The sequence below is a fragment of the Sclerotinia sclerotiorum genome, genomic scaffold (assembly GCF_000146945.2).
Source record: "Sclerotinia sclerotiorum 1980 UF-70 scaffold_4 genomic scaffold, whole genome shotgun sequence".
In the NCBI taxonomy this organism is placed as follows: domain Eukaryota; kingdom Fungi; phylum Ascomycota; class Leotiomycetes; order Helotiales; family Sclerotiniaceae; genus Sclerotinia; species Sclerotinia sclerotiorum.
In genome coordinates, this window is record NW_001820832.1 from 1,122,746 (window position 1) to 1,140,014 (window position 17,269).

General features: G+C 40.9%; 4 protein-coding genes and 1 non-coding gene across 5 annotated transcripts; 1 reads left to right on the forward strand and 4 right to left on the reverse strand.

The window, feature by feature from the left end:
* Window positions 1–475: 475 nt before the first annotated feature.
* On the reverse strand, window positions 476–3,458 carry SS1G_03520 (hypothetical protein; the record flags this gene model as incomplete). The annotated part of the gene is made up of 2 exons (XM_001595381.1): window positions 476–747; window positions 800–3,458. 2 exons carry the CDS (start codon window positions 3,456–3,458, stop codon window positions 476–478), a joined length of 2,931 nt encoding a protein of 976 aa, XP_001595431.1.
* A 1,940-nt stretch (window positions 3,459–5,398) lies between these two features.
* SS1G_03521 (predicted protein) lies at window positions 5,399–6,837 on the reverse strand (the record flags this gene model as incomplete). The annotated part of the gene is made up of 4 exons (XM_001595382.1): window positions 5,399–5,418; window positions 5,615–5,715; window positions 6,318–6,399; window positions 6,807–6,837. 4 exons carry the CDS (start codon window positions 6,835–6,837, stop codon window positions 5,399–5,401), a joined length of 234 nt encoding a protein of 77 aa, XP_001595432.1.
* A 2,215-nt stretch (window positions 6,838–9,052) lies between these two features.
* Window positions 9,053–9,168, forward strand: SS1G_14605. The gene has a single exon. It is a non-coding gene; the product is annotated as a tRNA-Glu (tRNA).
* A 2,167-nt stretch (window positions 9,169–11,335) lies between these two features.
* Window positions 11,336–14,855, reverse strand: SS1G_03522 (hypothetical protein; the record flags this gene model as incomplete). The annotated part of the gene is made up of 2 exons (XM_001595383.1): window positions 11,336–14,362; window positions 14,412–14,855. The coding sequence occupies 2 exons, from the start codon at window positions 14,853–14,855 to the stop codon at window positions 11,336–11,338; spliced, it is 3,471 nt and encodes a 1,156-aa protein (XP_001595433.1).
* Window positions 14,856–15,618: 763 nt separating this feature from the next.
* On the reverse strand, window positions 15,619–16,191 carry SS1G_03523 (hypothetical protein; the record flags this gene model as incomplete). The annotated part of the gene is made up of 2 exons (XM_001595384.1): window positions 15,619–15,935; window positions 15,990–16,191. 2 exons carry the CDS (start codon window positions 16,189–16,191, stop codon window positions 15,619–15,621), a joined length of 519 nt encoding a protein of 172 aa, XP_001595434.1.
* Window positions 16,192–17,269: the final 1,078 nt, after the last annotated feature.

Sequence of the window (17,269 nt, forward strand, 5' to 3'; positions counted from 1 at the left end):
TTATAATTATATAAACCCACTAAGTACAATTAATCTTATTATATTGATGAGCCTAACACTCATTATTTGTTTAATTCTATTAAATGCATAATCATATCCAAATCATATCCAAATCATAATTATACTCATAATCATAAATCATTAAAAGTATTCTTATCTATATACTACAATATTGATTCCACTTTCTTACACATTTCTCTCCCACCAAATATTTGTCTGATATCTTTGAGATGATTCCCCTCCTCAACCGAAACCATTACACTTTTTTCTTCCAGCCCCAATCCAATCCTATCTCCATTCGTATAACCTGTCAAAACCCGAAATCCTAGTCGCTAATTTCGAAAATGCAAATGATATGATATGATATGGCCATATAAAATGCTGAATGCTGACAGTAATGATCCTTATATTGCTTCATTTCCATTTCTTCGTTTAAATATCCCCCTTCATTCAAATTCCTCTCCATTCAAATCCATCATCTTCCAATCTCAACTCTATCCCTTTCAGAACTATATCCACCACTCATTAAAGCATCATCTCCAAATATAGCTCGCCTACTAGATCCAGGTGGAGCAGCTTCTAACATTCTTGGTCTATCATCCTCATATGATTCAGAAGTATCGGATTCACTATGATGATGACGACTTCGACCATGTTCTTCTCTTTTACGATTACGTCTTTCGCGATTTTCACGTTTTGCACGACGACGAGCACGATCTGCTTCTTCTTCCCTTTCTTCTCTAGCAGCTGTAAAGATGATTAGTCATTTACTCAATCTATAAATCTCAGAAGAACATACCTCGAATTTGTTGAGTAGCAGTAGCGTAAGCTTGAATTTCTTCACGACTCAAAACCCTAAGTACAATCACAAAGTCATCCCTAGCTTCAAATCTTTCCTTTCCAACTTCTAATGCAGCTGGATTGACCAACTTTCTGGCAATCTTAGTCCAACGTGCATCTGGAGGTACACCATCTTTCTTGGCATCTTTCAACGGAGCAACACCTTCACGAATTGGAGCAGGATCCTCGGGAAACTTCTCACGTGGTTGTCTTAAAATACCCTTGATGGCAGGTTTTTCAGGTTTCTCCTCAACTTTCTCCCTTGGCGGTGAAACAACTCGAAGTTGTTTATTTTCACCTGTTGTAGGTGCTAATGGTTCACGTCGACCTCGCTCTTCACGGTTGAGTTCAGCTCTCAATTCTGCTACCTCAGTCATATCTTTGGTGATCGATCTTCTCCCAAGTGGCTTACTGGCTGGTGCCAAAGTAGGTTCTTGAGCGGATTGTTTAGGAGCCAATACTGGTACAGGCTCCTTATCAGCAGGAGGATCTTGATCAGCAAGTGCAGCTTTCAATGCTTTCAGGTCCATAGTATCTCTAGGATTGAATGGTGCGCTTGAAGCTCCAGATATACGTCTAGGTCTTCGATGATGATTTGTTCCTTCATCCGAGGTGTCTGAATGAATATCCTGAGTAGCACCGGTTGATGCTACGTCACTACGAGGACGATCATCTTGCGAATTTAGTTTTTCCTTAGGATTGCGACCGGTCAAGTCGACAAAATCGTTTTCTGGCGATCGTCTATCTTTGCCATCTCTAGCAACGTCATGTGGATCGGGAGAAATTTCTTCTCGACTTGTTTCTTTTCTCGGTTGAGGTAAATCTTCTTCTTCGCGAGGGCGTGGAGGTAATGGTGGTGTAACTTCACCTTTATCTCTGTGAGCTCTCTCTTTGGGTTCTCTACCGATTGATTCATTAGATTCTCTCCCGTCGTGATGCATTCTTTCCCTCCTTTCCTTGCGATCTGGCTTATCAGATTCAGAGGAATCCCGAGAATCAACACGTTCACGTCTTCTGCGTGAATCATCGCTGTAATCCTTGCGTCTTCTTTCATCATCTCTATCATCACGGTCATCGGGCATCATAGTATTTGCCATGGCTCCCAGACCAAGAGCAGCAGAAGCAATGCTAAGTCCTGTTGCAATCTTCTCATGGGTACTAGACTTCTTCTCGCGGCGATCCTCCTCACGTTCATTTCTTGGGGATCTATCGTGTCTATCGGATCTTTCGTGTCTCTCACTTCTCTCACTTCTCTCTGTCCTTTCTGCCCTACTAGCTGGTCTTTCTGATCTTTCGGCTCGACTGGCCGGTCTTTCTAATCTCTCGTTTCGACTGACTGGTCTTTCTGTTCTCTCGGGACGCAATCCAAAACCACGTTGCTCAACAGTATCGTCATATCTCTCATGTCTATGTTGTGGTCTTCGCTCTCGCATTTCTTCATCTCGTGATCCATAGTATTCATCTCTAGGGGGATGCCTGATATCTCTCTCTTGGTACGTAGAAACTGGTCGCCTGGTGGAAGTTCGTCGTTGAGATCCTTCACTCTCATATCCCGCAGGTGGATCCATGCGCATCGGGCGCTGAACTGGTTCAATAGGTGCGACATGAGGAACGGGCATTCGAACGGCGGCTGGTTGAGTATCCCATGATTGAATTCTGTCAAATCCACGAGTAGATGGTGGTGGACCGCGCTCCCTCGTATCATAAGATCTTGGGGACTGAACAGTCTCACCAAAAACAGTGGAACCCGCCATGCTAGCACTAGATGGTCTGGCTGATCTAGTATCAAAACTGTCCCTACGGGAATGTCTTGGGTTGCTATTGTTTAAATCGTACTGAACCAAATCCTTGGGATTTGTATATCCATATCCATCCTCGCCATAATCATCCGCAACGGTATCAGGGTGTCGTACCAAGTTGCCTGTGTAGACTGGTCCTCGAGGTTTCGTAATAGTGGTTGTTGTTGTTGCGTATGCTGGAGTGGATAGTGGGGTATACGTTGATGCAGTTATTGGGGTAGGTATGTATGTTGAAGAAGTTGTTGGGGTAGGAACATACGCTGGAATGTCTCTGCTACCAGGAATACCAATTCGAAGATGGCTTGGTTCTCTGTGTCCTTGGGATTCTCTGGTCAATCTGCTCACATCGGCATTATCCATAGAAGCACTATATCTGTTGTGGTGGTGAGAACTTCTATCGTTTCGAGATGAAGCTGGAATTGTATAATATTCCTCTTGGCTAGAGCGATATGGATTCTTGATGGATGGACTGGCAGGTCTCACACTCGAAGTATGAACAACGGTTGGATGCTTTGGAATTGAGGTGAAAATGGTATGAGCATTAGGTCGAGAATCAACCGTATTGCTACGAGTGCGACTACCAGAACGATGATCGGGTTTGACTTTGTATGTTGTGGTAGTAATCGGAACATTGGAAGAATTAAAGCTTGAGCTGCTGCTTCGAGGGTTTTCGTGTCGAGATAAGGGTACGACATGATGATGGTGAGAATGTGATCCCGAGGAATGATTGTTGTATGACAAGTCAACTGGGAGACTTGCCCGCGCAGGATTGTAAGTTGGTGACCTTGGTCGTGTATGTCTGGTGTATCGGTCACTCATTTTTGATTATTTTTGTACTGAACTAATATTAAGTGGTGTGCAGGAGTTTGAAGTTCGATTTATTTGAAAACCTTTGAAGTTGCGGTTGATGTAGCGACAGATAAGAGTAGAAAGTGGGAGGAATGATGACTCGAAAATGGCCGCCAAAAATTTGGACTCGACTTTGACTCGATATTGTCAGCTTTGGCGTAAATTTTGGTCTAGCGAAAAGCAGTGTAACAGTTAGCTAATCAAGATATAATGTATAATGAACGCCGCTGCCAGCTCAATTCTTCACGATAGAAAAGGTGTACAATCAGCGGAAGTGGTGGTAACAAACATTAAAATCGTAAAATAAAATGTCCGGACTCGAGGATGCAGGTCTTGGAAGTCTAAGGCTACCAATGACCAGCAGACGGATAGCTGCAGAATGAATATGCTTGCTGACTGCAGCCAAAAGATTCGAATTATGTTTTGCAGATATTTTATTTTGTGGTGATGAGTGGTGGTGAGGCGACGAAACAAGTAGATATGGGGTAATCGGTCGTAGGGTTAATGAGCTGAGGGGTGATAATGTGGCGCTTCAGTTGCCTGGTGGTGTGTGTTTGAGTGCTTGAGTGTTTTGGATGATCAACCCCGCCGAGTAAGACTTTTTTGCAATTGGTTTCGTGGATTGGTCGAGGTCGCACAAACAAAAATAGATTGAGGAGTGTGTGAAGGATGATGAAGAAGATAAAGGAGGACGACGATGAGGTTTGGTTTGTTGTAAAGGTTGTATTGTATTGTATGTATGTAAGATTAATTTGAGGATGTGGGTAAAGGGAAAAAGTACACTCTGTAAAGACGAAATGAATAATAAGAAAGAGGGAATTATAAAGAGTGTGATTTGATATCTTGTTTCCAAGGTTCCGCTTCGTCTCTTGCCTTTTCTTCTCCCTATTGCTTAGTATTCCGTCCTTCTGTTCACCCAGGAGATACGATCCAATGATTGAAGAGAAAAAGAAGGCTTTCGAAGAGTGCGAAACGTGTATGGAACTACTTTTGCTATATTCAGGAAAAATGAATGAAAGTATACCTGGTTGCGACAAGACTTTTAGTCTTCAAGATGTGGAGTTGTCACTTCTTTTGTGAATCGTGATATTGGACGGGTTGAGTTGGTGAGGGTTGTATGTTATGGCTTGTTATGGCTTGTTATGGGTCTTTTTTTGGATGAGATTGCGCACAGATGCATAGATTACAGACATTGAGATTCGTTGAACCCTTGACCATGACGTTTTTTCTTGGATGAGGGAACCGAAAGTTGATCCATGTTCAATTTTCATGATGGTGTGGGAATGCATCACAAGTACCTAGGTACCTAGTGAGTGATGAGATAGGTGAGCATGAGAGTAAACGGCTGATTGTAGTGATGTTTCAAGCAATTGCTCTTTTAACAGCTCAATTTCAGGGCTGACTTCTCTATTGGATCAATCAATTATTTGGCTAATATTTCTTCATCAATCAATCCCTTTTATACTCCATTCTAGTATAGGAAATACCTCATACCTCATATACCATATATCATCTGTTATATACCAGATCTAGAACAATGTAACTATTCTCGCTTCAGGCATCCTTCCTCCCCCTTTTCCCTAGACTCTCGATTCTCGAATAACAACAAAACAACAGATAGATATCCTACTCTCCGAACCTAACCTCTCCGCATAGGTACCCTTCTGCTGATCAGGCACAAGTACGGAGATAGATACAACTTTCTCTACCTACCCACCTAGTTCTACCATACATATCAATCAATCAATCAAATCATCTATCTACCTACCTAGTATTTCCACACCAGCCAGAATCAAATTATCATTATCATTATAACACTGGTGACGGAGGTAAGTCTCAAAGGGGTTTATTCATTCATTCATTCATTCATTCATGCAGGGCTCAGTTCATTGGGCTGCAGATATCCCCCACTATTCTGATGCCTTACGGGCTATGGTGCACGGCAACTACCAGTCAGTGAGTGTAGAAATCCTCCGAAAGAAAATCAAATCGAACGATATTATTATTATATTAAAATTTGAAACCTTTTGCCCCGCTGCCATGTCTTCACCGAGTATACAACTGATAACTGCAGCAATTGTTCTTTGTGTCTCTTTCATGAATCTTGAACGTTGCTAAGTTCTAACTACCGTAACCCAATGGATTTTTCGACGGCGTGGGGGAAACTAGGACACTCCCGTTTTTAGACAATGGACATTGAGAGTCTGAGACCAATTGTGATTTTCGCCTATACCCGTTTAAAAGTATGGTTAAGAATCCGAAGTGGTTTTGGTGTGTCGAGTCCACCAGTCCTGACGCTACACTTTTCTCCGGCTCTTTATATACCTAGTACCTACCAAATTATTCTAAAGTGCTAAAGCACAAATCAAATTGTTCACCCAAAGACCTGTGCACATGACATCATTCCATCCAATTTCTTTCTCTTTCTCTTTCTCATCCTCATCCTCATTCTACGAAAGAAAGCTAATCCAAAAACTAACGTGGCTTATATAACCCCCATACCCTATAACAAAGGTAGAGTACGAGCTTCAAATCTTCAACAACCAAGGAGATTCCTAGAGATCCCATCCGAAACGAAACGAAACGAAACGATTCAAACCAAACGAACCATTCTCAACGTTCAACGTTCTTTTTCAGATCTTCACTGCAGATTACTGTACAGTTTACCGACAATCAGTGGCAATCCCTTCTATACATACCAGCCAATACCTGTACGCCGAGTATACAAAGTAGATACATACAAGCCTTGAAGCATACAGAGTACAAGCCTTAAAGTATACCTACATACAGAGTAAATCATCCTCTACGGAGCATTTTCCAACTGCTCACTCGCCCAGCTTCTTCTTCTTCTTCTTCTTCTTCTTCTTCTTCTTCTTCTTCTTCTTCTTCTTCTTCTCGTGCGTGCCCCAGTCTCCAGATCAGATCCCCACAATGAAACCAGGATTATCCCGAGAAGATCGATTGAGTTTTTTTTTTGTTTTGATTTCTTCGGAAGTAACCCTTTAATTCTGCGAGATAATCATTATTATTGCCAAACGCCCAATTATTAATATTAAACTTCCTTTGGGCAAATTGTGTTGAATGCACTCGATCTTCGGATAGTAGATGGAAACCTCCTAGATCATTTTGGATCTATCACGTGACTATAGATTGGTGGTATTATTATCCTATGCTATGAACATTGCCGTGATGGAGTTATTATACCTACCTAGATAGATTATTACTAACTGAGCATTTATACATACATACAAAAATATTCTCCAACCAAAAAAAAAAACAAAAATCTTCAAAGCAGCTTGGATTGAATCAGTAACAAACAAGATCTCTCTAACTTATAAGAGCCACCCATCTTCACTCACGAACTTCACCCAAACTTCCAGCCAAGTGGGTCCATCCCGGCCGTGACAGCCCGATTCGATTTTGTCTAAGATCGAAGTTGATGAAGTTGATTTGCTCAGTATGCGCAGCTTCTACTGATCTGTACAATAATGTCATCGAAGGCAAGCTGAGTGAGGTACAATAGAGCACAGTACATACATACTCCATACCTACTAGTAAAGGCGCGTGATCCAAGTACGGAGTAATAAGTACGCAGTAGTTTTAGCTGCAAGGACACGAACGGGAGGGCTGTACTTTACATACTACTACTAGATACCTAACAGACGCTTTGCATTGTATACGTGTATATTATATTATATTATATTATGTAAGCGGGAAATATCCGGCGGCCGACAAGAGATTTAGACTTTGAGAAATAGCGAGAGAGAGACGGCTCGCGGTTGAAGTTTGAGTAGAGCGGAGTGGAGTTGGAGTGGAAATATTTCATTAAAATATTTATTTATTTGAGTTCACTAACCGCCGGTCGATACTGCACTGACTTCAATCAATCCACTCACTCACTCATTCATTAAAATCTTCACCTCCATTCAAAATCTCAGCCTCATATTAATTCCAATACCAATTTCAATTACAATTCAACTCCAATTCGAAATCGAAAACTCAATCTAAATCAATCTAAATCTAAATCCAATCACCAAATAAACTTTCCTCGTGTTACGACGGCTTCTGGCCTCGTATCATATGACCACGTGCGAAGTCATGTGATCCCTTCGATCCCTTTACCGAAGGGATCGAAGGGACCGAAGGAACGATAGGCATGTAGGTCTATATAATCGAGATGGATTTCCTTTGTATAGAGCTTCGTGCTCAAGATCAATCATCTAGTATACTCTACTATTAGTTACGAATTGCATTATTGTCATTACTTTAAGTCCCTGCTTGACGCCTAGTGTTACGAGGTTTGCCGTCTAGATCACGTGGAAGTGCTCTAGGCTCTCGAAGTAGGTTTATAACTAGGCGTCAAGCAGGGACTCGAGAGTAAGGACAATAATGAGATGCGAATTCATAACTAATAGTAGAGTATACTAAATGATTGATCTTGAGCACGAAGCTCTATACAAAGGAAATCCATCTTGATTATATAGACCATCGTGGCATGCGTCCCAGTGCTCCCAGTTGTCCCAGTTGTACTGGGACAGCTGAGCCTACTGGGATCCTCATATCACATGATGCTAATCACGTGATGTTAGGTATGTGAGATCCGTCGTAACACCTAGTTATAAACCACCTCGAGAGTCTAGAGCACTTCCACATGATCTAGACGACAAACCTCGTAATATTATATTATATTATATTGAATTAAATTATATAAAAGTATATATAGAATTGTTAAAAGGAATAGAAGTTACCGGTACTAATCACGTGTCGTGATTAGTAATACGGTTACCTAAACAGGCTAGATTAGACGAACCATAAGCAGGCATATTGGTCCCCTCCGAGGATACAAAGAGGAGATTAATATGCCTACAGACGTAGTAATATAGTCAATATAGAGGCCTCTTCCACCCAATCTTTTAATAAGAATTAAGATTTTATACTTAAGTTTTGTGACGCCTCACACCTCCGGGTCACGTGGCATGCCCCGTTTGTATTTAATCATAGGAAAACTCTCTACTCTTGTTTTCCTTCTTCTTTTCTCCTTAGCTTAGTATTTTCTAATACAAGATACTTTACCCAGTATTCTTGAGTGTGACAAGTTTATTGTTACGAGGTTTGCCGTCTAGATCACGTGGAAGTGCTCTAGGCTCTCGAGGTGGTTTATAACTAGGTGTCAAGCAAGGACTTAAAGTAATAACAATAATATAATTCGTAACTAATAGTAGAGTATATTAAATGATTAATTTTGAGCATAAGGCTCTACAAAAAGAAATTCATACTGAATATATAGATCCTCGTAATTCTTGGATCATTACAGGTCACTAATGATCTAAGGTGATCCAGTATACTTATTCATATGCCCTGATGGTGTGTGTATATGAGTTTTTAGGGTGACCGAAATCTCATATTAAATTGAGCGAATCGTAACAGATTTACATATGGCCCAAGCTTACGAAAACAAGTCAGCTGTTACCATCGTAACACAAATCATCTACCCCACCATCGTATTGTTACTTCCAAAATCAGAATTAATATACCTTATTCTTCCTCTTACCCACACAATAAAATCCGGCATGGTGTAGTGGCTAGCATTTCCGCCTCTCATTCTTTCTATCCTTTCTGATATACAGAAGAGAAGTGATACAGGTCGCGGGAGACCGGGGTTCAATTCCCCGTACCGGAATTCATTCTTTTTTTTTGATTTTTGGAGTTCTTTGAGTTTTTTTAGGGGGAGGGGGAAAGGACAGAATAGATAGATGGATAGGGTTTTTGAATTTATCTTTTTGGTTTTGGGATTGAAGTTTCTTTCGTCTTCTTTCTTTCGCTTTTACTCACTTGTAGTCTCATAGATTTATATTAATAGCCGCTTAAAAGCCTTTCAAATAAAACATTTTGTCACGAATCACGATTATTATAACACAATAAAAGCAAGTACGGAGGTTTGGGCCGCTGTTTCCGAGGGGGTCCTTATCGATAAGGAATCCTAGGACAAGTGTCCTAGGATAAAATATGTCCCAGGATAATTAGTATCCTAGGACAAAACGATTAAGCAACTATGTAGGCTTAGGACAAGTGTCCTAGGACGTTATTCATCCTAGAATAAAGTGTCCTAGGATAATATTTGTCCCAGGACAATTATCCTAAAAGCTATATTATCCTAGGATCAGAATCATCCCAGGATTAGTGTCCTGAGGCCTTCAAAGGATCACATGATAAATAGACTAGATAGTCTAGTCTATCCAGTCTAAGGGATAGACCGAATAGACCAATCTATCCAGACTATCCAATAGTATTCAGAAGTATATAGTTAAGATAATTTCATAGTTTAGGAGCTTCGTGCTCAATTTAGTTATCAATTAGTTTACCTACATTCTACTTGATCTAGTAACGACTTCACTTCCAAGTGAATACCAGTGATAAAGCCTTAACCCACAACTACCAACCAGACGAAACCTCAGGCAGCCGCTGCCTCCAGTACAGCATCGTTACACATTTATTGATTGATTTATTATATAATGTTACGAAGTTTGCCGTCTAGATCACGTGGAAGTGCTCTAGGCTCTTGAGGTAGTTTATAACTAGGTGTTACGCCGGGTAACAAGAAAACGCTCACGTGCTACCAATATCATGTGACTGGCTCAGTGAGGATCAGCAAGCTCAGTACTGAGCCATACTGATCCTACTGATCAGCTAGAACACAAAGGTCTATATAATCAAGATGGATTTCCTTTGTATAGAGCTCCGTGCTCAAGATCAATCATTTAGTATACTCTACTATTAGTTACGAATTGCATTATTGTCATTACTTTAAGTCCCTGCTTGACACCTAGTTATAAACCACCTCGAGAGCCTAGAGCACTTCCACGTGATCTAGACGGCTAACCTCGTAACATATAGGTAACTTAATTCATTTTCATTTGTTATATTATTATTCTATATAGAGTATCTATCTGTAGAGTCTTAAGGTCTACGACTCGTCACTCGAGTAATAATATAATCTTTCCACCTAATCCCTATGAATCTTACAAGATTCCTACATTCCTACATTCCATCTATCTATCCATCTATCTATCCATCTATCTATCCATCCATCTATCCATCCATCTATCCATCCACCTCCTCACTCTAAAAGTCGTCTCAACCCTCTACCCACATCCACTCACCCGCTATCCCTACCCCTATCCCCATCCCTCTCCTACCTCAATCACTAAAAAAATAATAATTTCCTATTGTCTATTTCCTCAACATAAGATACTTAAATAACCACCAGATGAATTAAATTAAATCAATCAAATTAAATAAAATTGAAAAGAATAGAATCAAACATAACAACCACATTGAATTAATTCACTAAACTACCAACTACCTACTTAACTTATCAATAACCCACATCACCCACCACCGCATCACCCAACGACCCCATAGCTCACTCACTCACTCACTCCCCCAACTCAACTCAAAAAAAATAAACATAAACTACAAAGAATGAAAAACCAAACCCGAACCCAAACAGATGAAAAAGATAAAACGCCTCCAACTCCAATAGCCAGGCACCTATCAAAACAAAACCATTCGATCATCGCCTATTTGCTTAAGCAAGCAACCCTAGCAACCAAAAAAAAGACACAAAAATATTCGCTCGCTCGCTTGCCTCAAAAATGCATATCAACTACTTTCTGTCTTTCTTTCTTTCTCTAATCTTCTCTTCTTGCCATTTAATACTTCCATTCCCGTCCATCAAAGATCTGATTAATCCTAATCATACCTATAGAGAGAGCTACAATAAAAGGCTCGTGACTATTGAAGAAACACAGTCCCCTAGCATAGCACAAACATCATATCACCTCATCCTACCGTTCAAACTCTAGCACTTTCTGCGTAGCCGAACTAGAACTTCTATCCCTCCTTGAATCTCCTGAAATACTAGGCATCAAACCTCCATTCTTATTTTGTATCCCGGTCGCTTCAACTTTCTCAACACCACTCTTAATACTACCAGCCTCTGCATCCAATCCTTCTAATAAATCTCTATCTTCACTCCTTACACTTCTTCTCTCAGCATCTCCACCATAGCCACCTGAAACTCTTAATCCATCATCTTCTTCCTCTTCATCCTCATCTTGTACACCAGGTCTATGAACTGCATTCCTTTCCAATTCCTTTTGAGCTTCATCCATTCTTCTCCTAACCTCTGCAGCGACTCTCATTCCATCAGTAACAATATTATCCAATACACCCCTAAGTCCTTTTGAAGGTGGTACCACACCAGCAGAACTAGGACCACTGACAACATTTGCCGCAGCATTTGCTGCTGATTTACCAAATCCAATACTTGTGAATGTGGTTAGGGAAGAGGAAGAATTTGTGGCATTTGAAGTTGAGGCCATCTTATCTAAGATACGGAAGGAAGCTGGGAATGAAGATTCGAAGAATTGTTCTAGGAGTTCGTCGGCCAGAACAACCATACGGAAAGTGGGAAGAGTTATGTGAAGTGGTTTTGATGGATCCAGAGCAGCATTAGCTCGTTCTGATTGTGCTTTAGAAACACTTCGAGAAGGTGTCGAAAGATTGTTAGGTTTATTGGATGGTGGAGGAATAATTGGAAGACTAATTTCCTTTTTGGTTTTCTTGGAGTCGGTACCGAGATCTAAGAGATCTTCTTCTTCTTCTTCATCCGAATCATCCGAATCACCAACAGCAAATGAGTTAGGATCGGCAAGGCCATTTGTACCATATGAGGCATCTTCTGCTTTGTCTTCGCTTTCTTCCTCAATTTCAGCATCTTCCTCCTCATCTCCAACATTTTGTGGATGATCCGGATCAGCATACTCAAAACAGCGTCTGATGAATGCGCTCACGCTATTCAAAAATCTTTCTTGTGTTGTTGTATGTGGACCATTGAATTGTGCGGGGTTACCAGCCTCATATTCACTCAACCCAACCATAGATGGTGAAGGTGTTAAAGATCCATCTAAACCTCTTCGAGAGAGAAATAGTAAAGCTTCAGATATTCGTAGAATACCCTCCCTATCAACCTTTCCATCTCCATCATCATCATACAATTCAAAAAAGTAAGTAATGCTTCCCATAATATCACCCTTACCCTTGATGTGAGCCAATCCCGTTACAACATTTTGTAATGTCAATGCGGAATTCATATCCACATCCCATCTCCGGAACAATCGTTGCATGAATTCGTGATCGGCTGGTTCGGGATTACCAAAGCCCCAAGGCGAAAGTGAAATATCTTTACGACGGAAAGAATTGCCAAAGTAGGAATGCTTCTCCTTCTCGAGTTCCTTTTCTTGTGGTGATGGCGAATCGGATACAGCCCATCTAGTTATACCGGCAAGGAATTCTCGGAAGCAATCATAATCCATCAAAGTAGGACTTGGACCAAGTCCCACCCTACCTTTTTCAATATTTTGATTCTCTCCTAAGCCAGAAATAACGCTGGCTCTGTTGGCTTTTGCTCTCCTTTCTTTTTCTTCCTGTATCATCTGATTTCTTTGCTGTCTCTCATATAATACACCATAAAACCTGTCATACAAAGCACCCAACTCCTCAACACTCAACTTCTTGCTGTCCGGGCCTAAGTTTCGTATCGAAGTTCGTTTTGCAAAACTTTCAATACTATTCAAGACAGCATCTTTATGATTCATGCGTTGCTCTGAAATGGTATTTTGTGTGATTCCCGAAAATTCCTTGAAAGCAACAACCATCAACTCCTGGAATCTCGTGACAGCTCGTAATTTGGCGTTCTCGGATTTTGGATGCGCAGACTCATCGAGTTTCGAGAAATAACCTTTCAGCACAGAAATGAAAGCGCCATCATCAGTAGCGTCTAAAAGATCTTCTCCGTTTATGCGTAAAATGGCGAGCCCAACCTGAAACAGAACCTTTGGTCCTTCTAGAAAGAAAACATCTAAAACACGAAATGCAAATACGAGAGGCATAGAATTAATATACAGAGACAAAAACCAAGGAAGAGAAACGACTGATAACTGGACGTCGGATTTAACCAAATGATCCCATAATATTGGCATAGTCTTCTCTACTAAAGACTCAAACACGCGCTGGTCTAGTAGAGTGCCGTACATGGTTTGTGAGTAATATCCGGGTAATAACCTGTCGCAAAGCGCAGATAAAAGGAAGTAAGCTTGCGATTCAGACATATAGATCAAGAGTGCTGCCACAACGATATTCATGGCCTGGCAATATCCGACTTCTTCGTTGGTCCAACTATATGCTGTGAGAACTCGCCGCAATCGATCAATACCTTCCACACTCTGAAACCCAGGGTATTCAGGTAAACTTCGATTGAGATCCTTCTCTATTTCATCAATCGCAAGGGACTCTCGTCCCTCAAACTTCGCTAAGGTGTCTGTATATAGCGTCGGATTTTCCAAGCGCAAAAATAACGATCCGGATGTTTGTTCCCATATTTCTCCTCGTAATCGGTTCGGTAAACCAACTCGAATCAACTTATGAAATGTAGGCTGGCGTATCAATGTAACGTTTCGCCCATTCTCTCGAAGATACTCCCCCCATAGTCTCATCTTGCTTTTGTCCCGTAATTTTCGAACATCACCAGGATACCTGAATAACATTCCAAGTCCCGCATCCGGAATGTCGCCCGTTTTACTGTCGCCTTGTAGAAGATATTCAGAATAACACTCTGCGACAACACGTTTCATCTTCGCAACGTCACCCACTCCTGATTTCAGTCCTTTCTTTAACCCATCGCAAAACCTTTCGCAGGTTTGGCGCGTTCCAGCAAGATTTACTGTAATTTTTTGTTGATATGAGGGTTGTTTCGAGCCATCTTTTGCTGGTGTATTTGCGATTCCATTCCAGGTAGTAATAGCTAGGGCGAACTTCGGTCGATGTCAGCAAGTAGACCGCATGAAAACAAGGGTTGCATACCTGGTAGGATTGACTATGAAGCCGTTCAACTCGCCTTATGGCACATAAAGGCAAAGTAAACCCATTTCCTCCAGGTCCAGCACCATGGGTTTGTCCATTGAATCCGGAAGATATACCCGTACTTGCTGTTTGTAGAAAACTTGTAGGTTGTGTTGAGAAACATAGGTATGCTTCACTCAAGTGCAACTTTCCAGCATAATGAAAGCCTCTATCCCTATCCTTATCCTTCTCTCCTTGTGTGGCATTTGGTGAGTATTGATTCGGTGGGGCTATTGTAAGTTCGGCGGTGATTTCCTGTAGAGGGGTTTGGGAATCTGGTAATCTGAATTGATTGCGGAAAAGGGTAGATTTGGCAGGGTTTCGATCAGAAGCAGAAATATTGAGAGCTTGAGTTGGGTCAATGAATGATTGAGCCTTCTGCACAAAACTTGAGAAATTGAACATTGTTCATGGTATCTGCTGGTAATACAGCTTTATCTGGAGAAGTTTGGTTCTTTACAATCCAGTTGAGTTGAGGGACATCCAGTTCTCAACTTCCGATGTCATCAGCCTCGGCTTATGTAATATAGTAAGCCAATGATAATTCATTGAACGGGCCCCTTAAATACGATGTGTGTTTTAGATTTAATAGCAAAATGAGTCTTATTTGTAATTCACGGATTCTAAGACTGCTGTTTATGATTTTATAAAATTAAAAATTGTAAAAATACATTGTATTATACACCTAGGTAGTTTTATCATTTCTTCTATGAACTTATCTCAAGTCTGGGGCTGGCGAGTCTACTCTTACTACACGGATTTTTGGCATAATGTGTGGAATGAGGAATGATTCGGAGAAGAAAGTGAGCATTATGCTGATTTGAATACTCAGAATGTGGTAATAGATTATGAGGATGTAGATTATAAGGATGTATTGATAGGCTACAGGCTACTAGATATTGAACATTCAACTTTCTCTTTGGTACAATAGAGGTTATGCTTCATAAGCACGAGATCATGGTTTCATCGTCATAACACATCATCAATCATTGTAGTTTTGATTGAGTACTGTTATTTTTTGACTAATATGGCACTTTCCAACAAAATATTACCATAACTATCAGTCATGTCAACACTCTGAATCAAAACTAGTCAATTTCAAACCCAACCACTAACTCCTCCATTCCCTGATACAATTGTTGAATGCTATCATTGAATCCGTGGCCCCTTAAAACTGAGCCTGTGCATTGGTAAATGAAGTATCAATCGTATTTAAATCCTCAGTCAATCTTGGCTTTACATCAGAAGAAAAAATGTCAAGGAGTGCCTTTCCAAAAGCATCAGTTTCCTTTTTCAAATTTTCTAGGTCGCTCGCAACAGTTGAATCGACCCCTGCCGAGGCGAATGTAGATTTCTTTCCTACTAGTGCATTGAGTGCCTGATCGATATCGGGCTTTAGATTGTTGATTTCGCCGAGGATATTCTCAGAGTCGGCTGAGGAAAGAGGGGAGGTGTTGCTGGCATCGGTGGCAGCGTTTTTGATAGCTGAGGTATAGAGTTAGTTTCATTGATATTGGGGCATCTCGGCTTAATTCTCACAAGTCTCCAGAGTCGATTCAGCACTGCTGACTGAAATCAAGCCAAAGAATCCACCATTGTAGTTGTCCACAGCAGTTGTAAGAGCTTTGACGTTGGTATCAATGGTGGTTATATCAGAGAGAATGGTAGCCGGTGTACGCCGAGAAATAGCAGCTGCAGAAACTGCAGATATGAAGAGGATAATGTTTTTGATGGCAACCATTGTGTTGATTTAAGTTAGATAAAAGGAGAAGGATGATTAGTGAATAAGTTTATTAGATGCTGGGAAGAGGAAGCGAGTAGATGATGATTAAAAGTATCTTCCAAAGATATGTATTGGGGTATTTATGTATAAAGATGATGCATAGATGCCATTAGTGTGAACAATACTAAAGCTTCCTTGATTTGATTTTTGTCAAGTAACTCTAGAGGTCCGAAAATACCTTGATCACATATGCTACTTCTGCGAGTAGAGGACATAATCAAACGCTTGCAAAGGCACACATATTCTCGGTGGTACTACTCCAGCTCACAATCCTACAACGACCCCGCTTCTGGAAGTAACATTTTGCTAGTCATACCGTGAGTGCCATGTAACTTTTAGCATCAGGAGACGACCATATCGGTCCTTCGTACCGGTTCTAGATCGAGCCGATATTAAAGTGACCTGAAAATCGGGAGGCTAATAGCAGATGTGCTATGTCATAAATGTTTCTAGAGTAACTTGATAGCAATAAACAACTATAGTGAGCTCATATTTCTCAACTTTTCGCGACAAAGCAACCTCGGACAACCCGATTATTCTTCTGGTGCTTTGGGTGATAATGCTAAATGAAAGCTTCGTTTGTCTCGATGCCTACAATTGTTGGAACTTTCCAATAGCTCAGCCATAACGAACTGTCATACTTGACCAGTATTACCACACATAAACCTAATTAAGACGCCATCATACGTAGCAGATGAGGTGTGTAAATCGATATTGAAAGGGGACTGATTGCCAAGGATAACGGGTGTAGATCTCGAACTAACAGCTGCCCGGCTCTTGTATGTAGCTTCTTTTATGGGTGTGAGTCTGTGAGATGGGAAAGAATGCTCGAGTACCTGGAAATAGGAATGTCATAGGCGAATCATCCAACTATTTGTTGGTAAAGAGGCATAAGAACGGTTTTGAGGAGAGAGAGAAAAGTTCTGAAGCCGAGATCCGCTTGTAGGCCAACCATCTTGAGATTGATGCCGACTTCGGTACCTTGAAGGAGTATTTTTCAATCCATCTAGTATATAAGTCAACATGTGAAGACGAA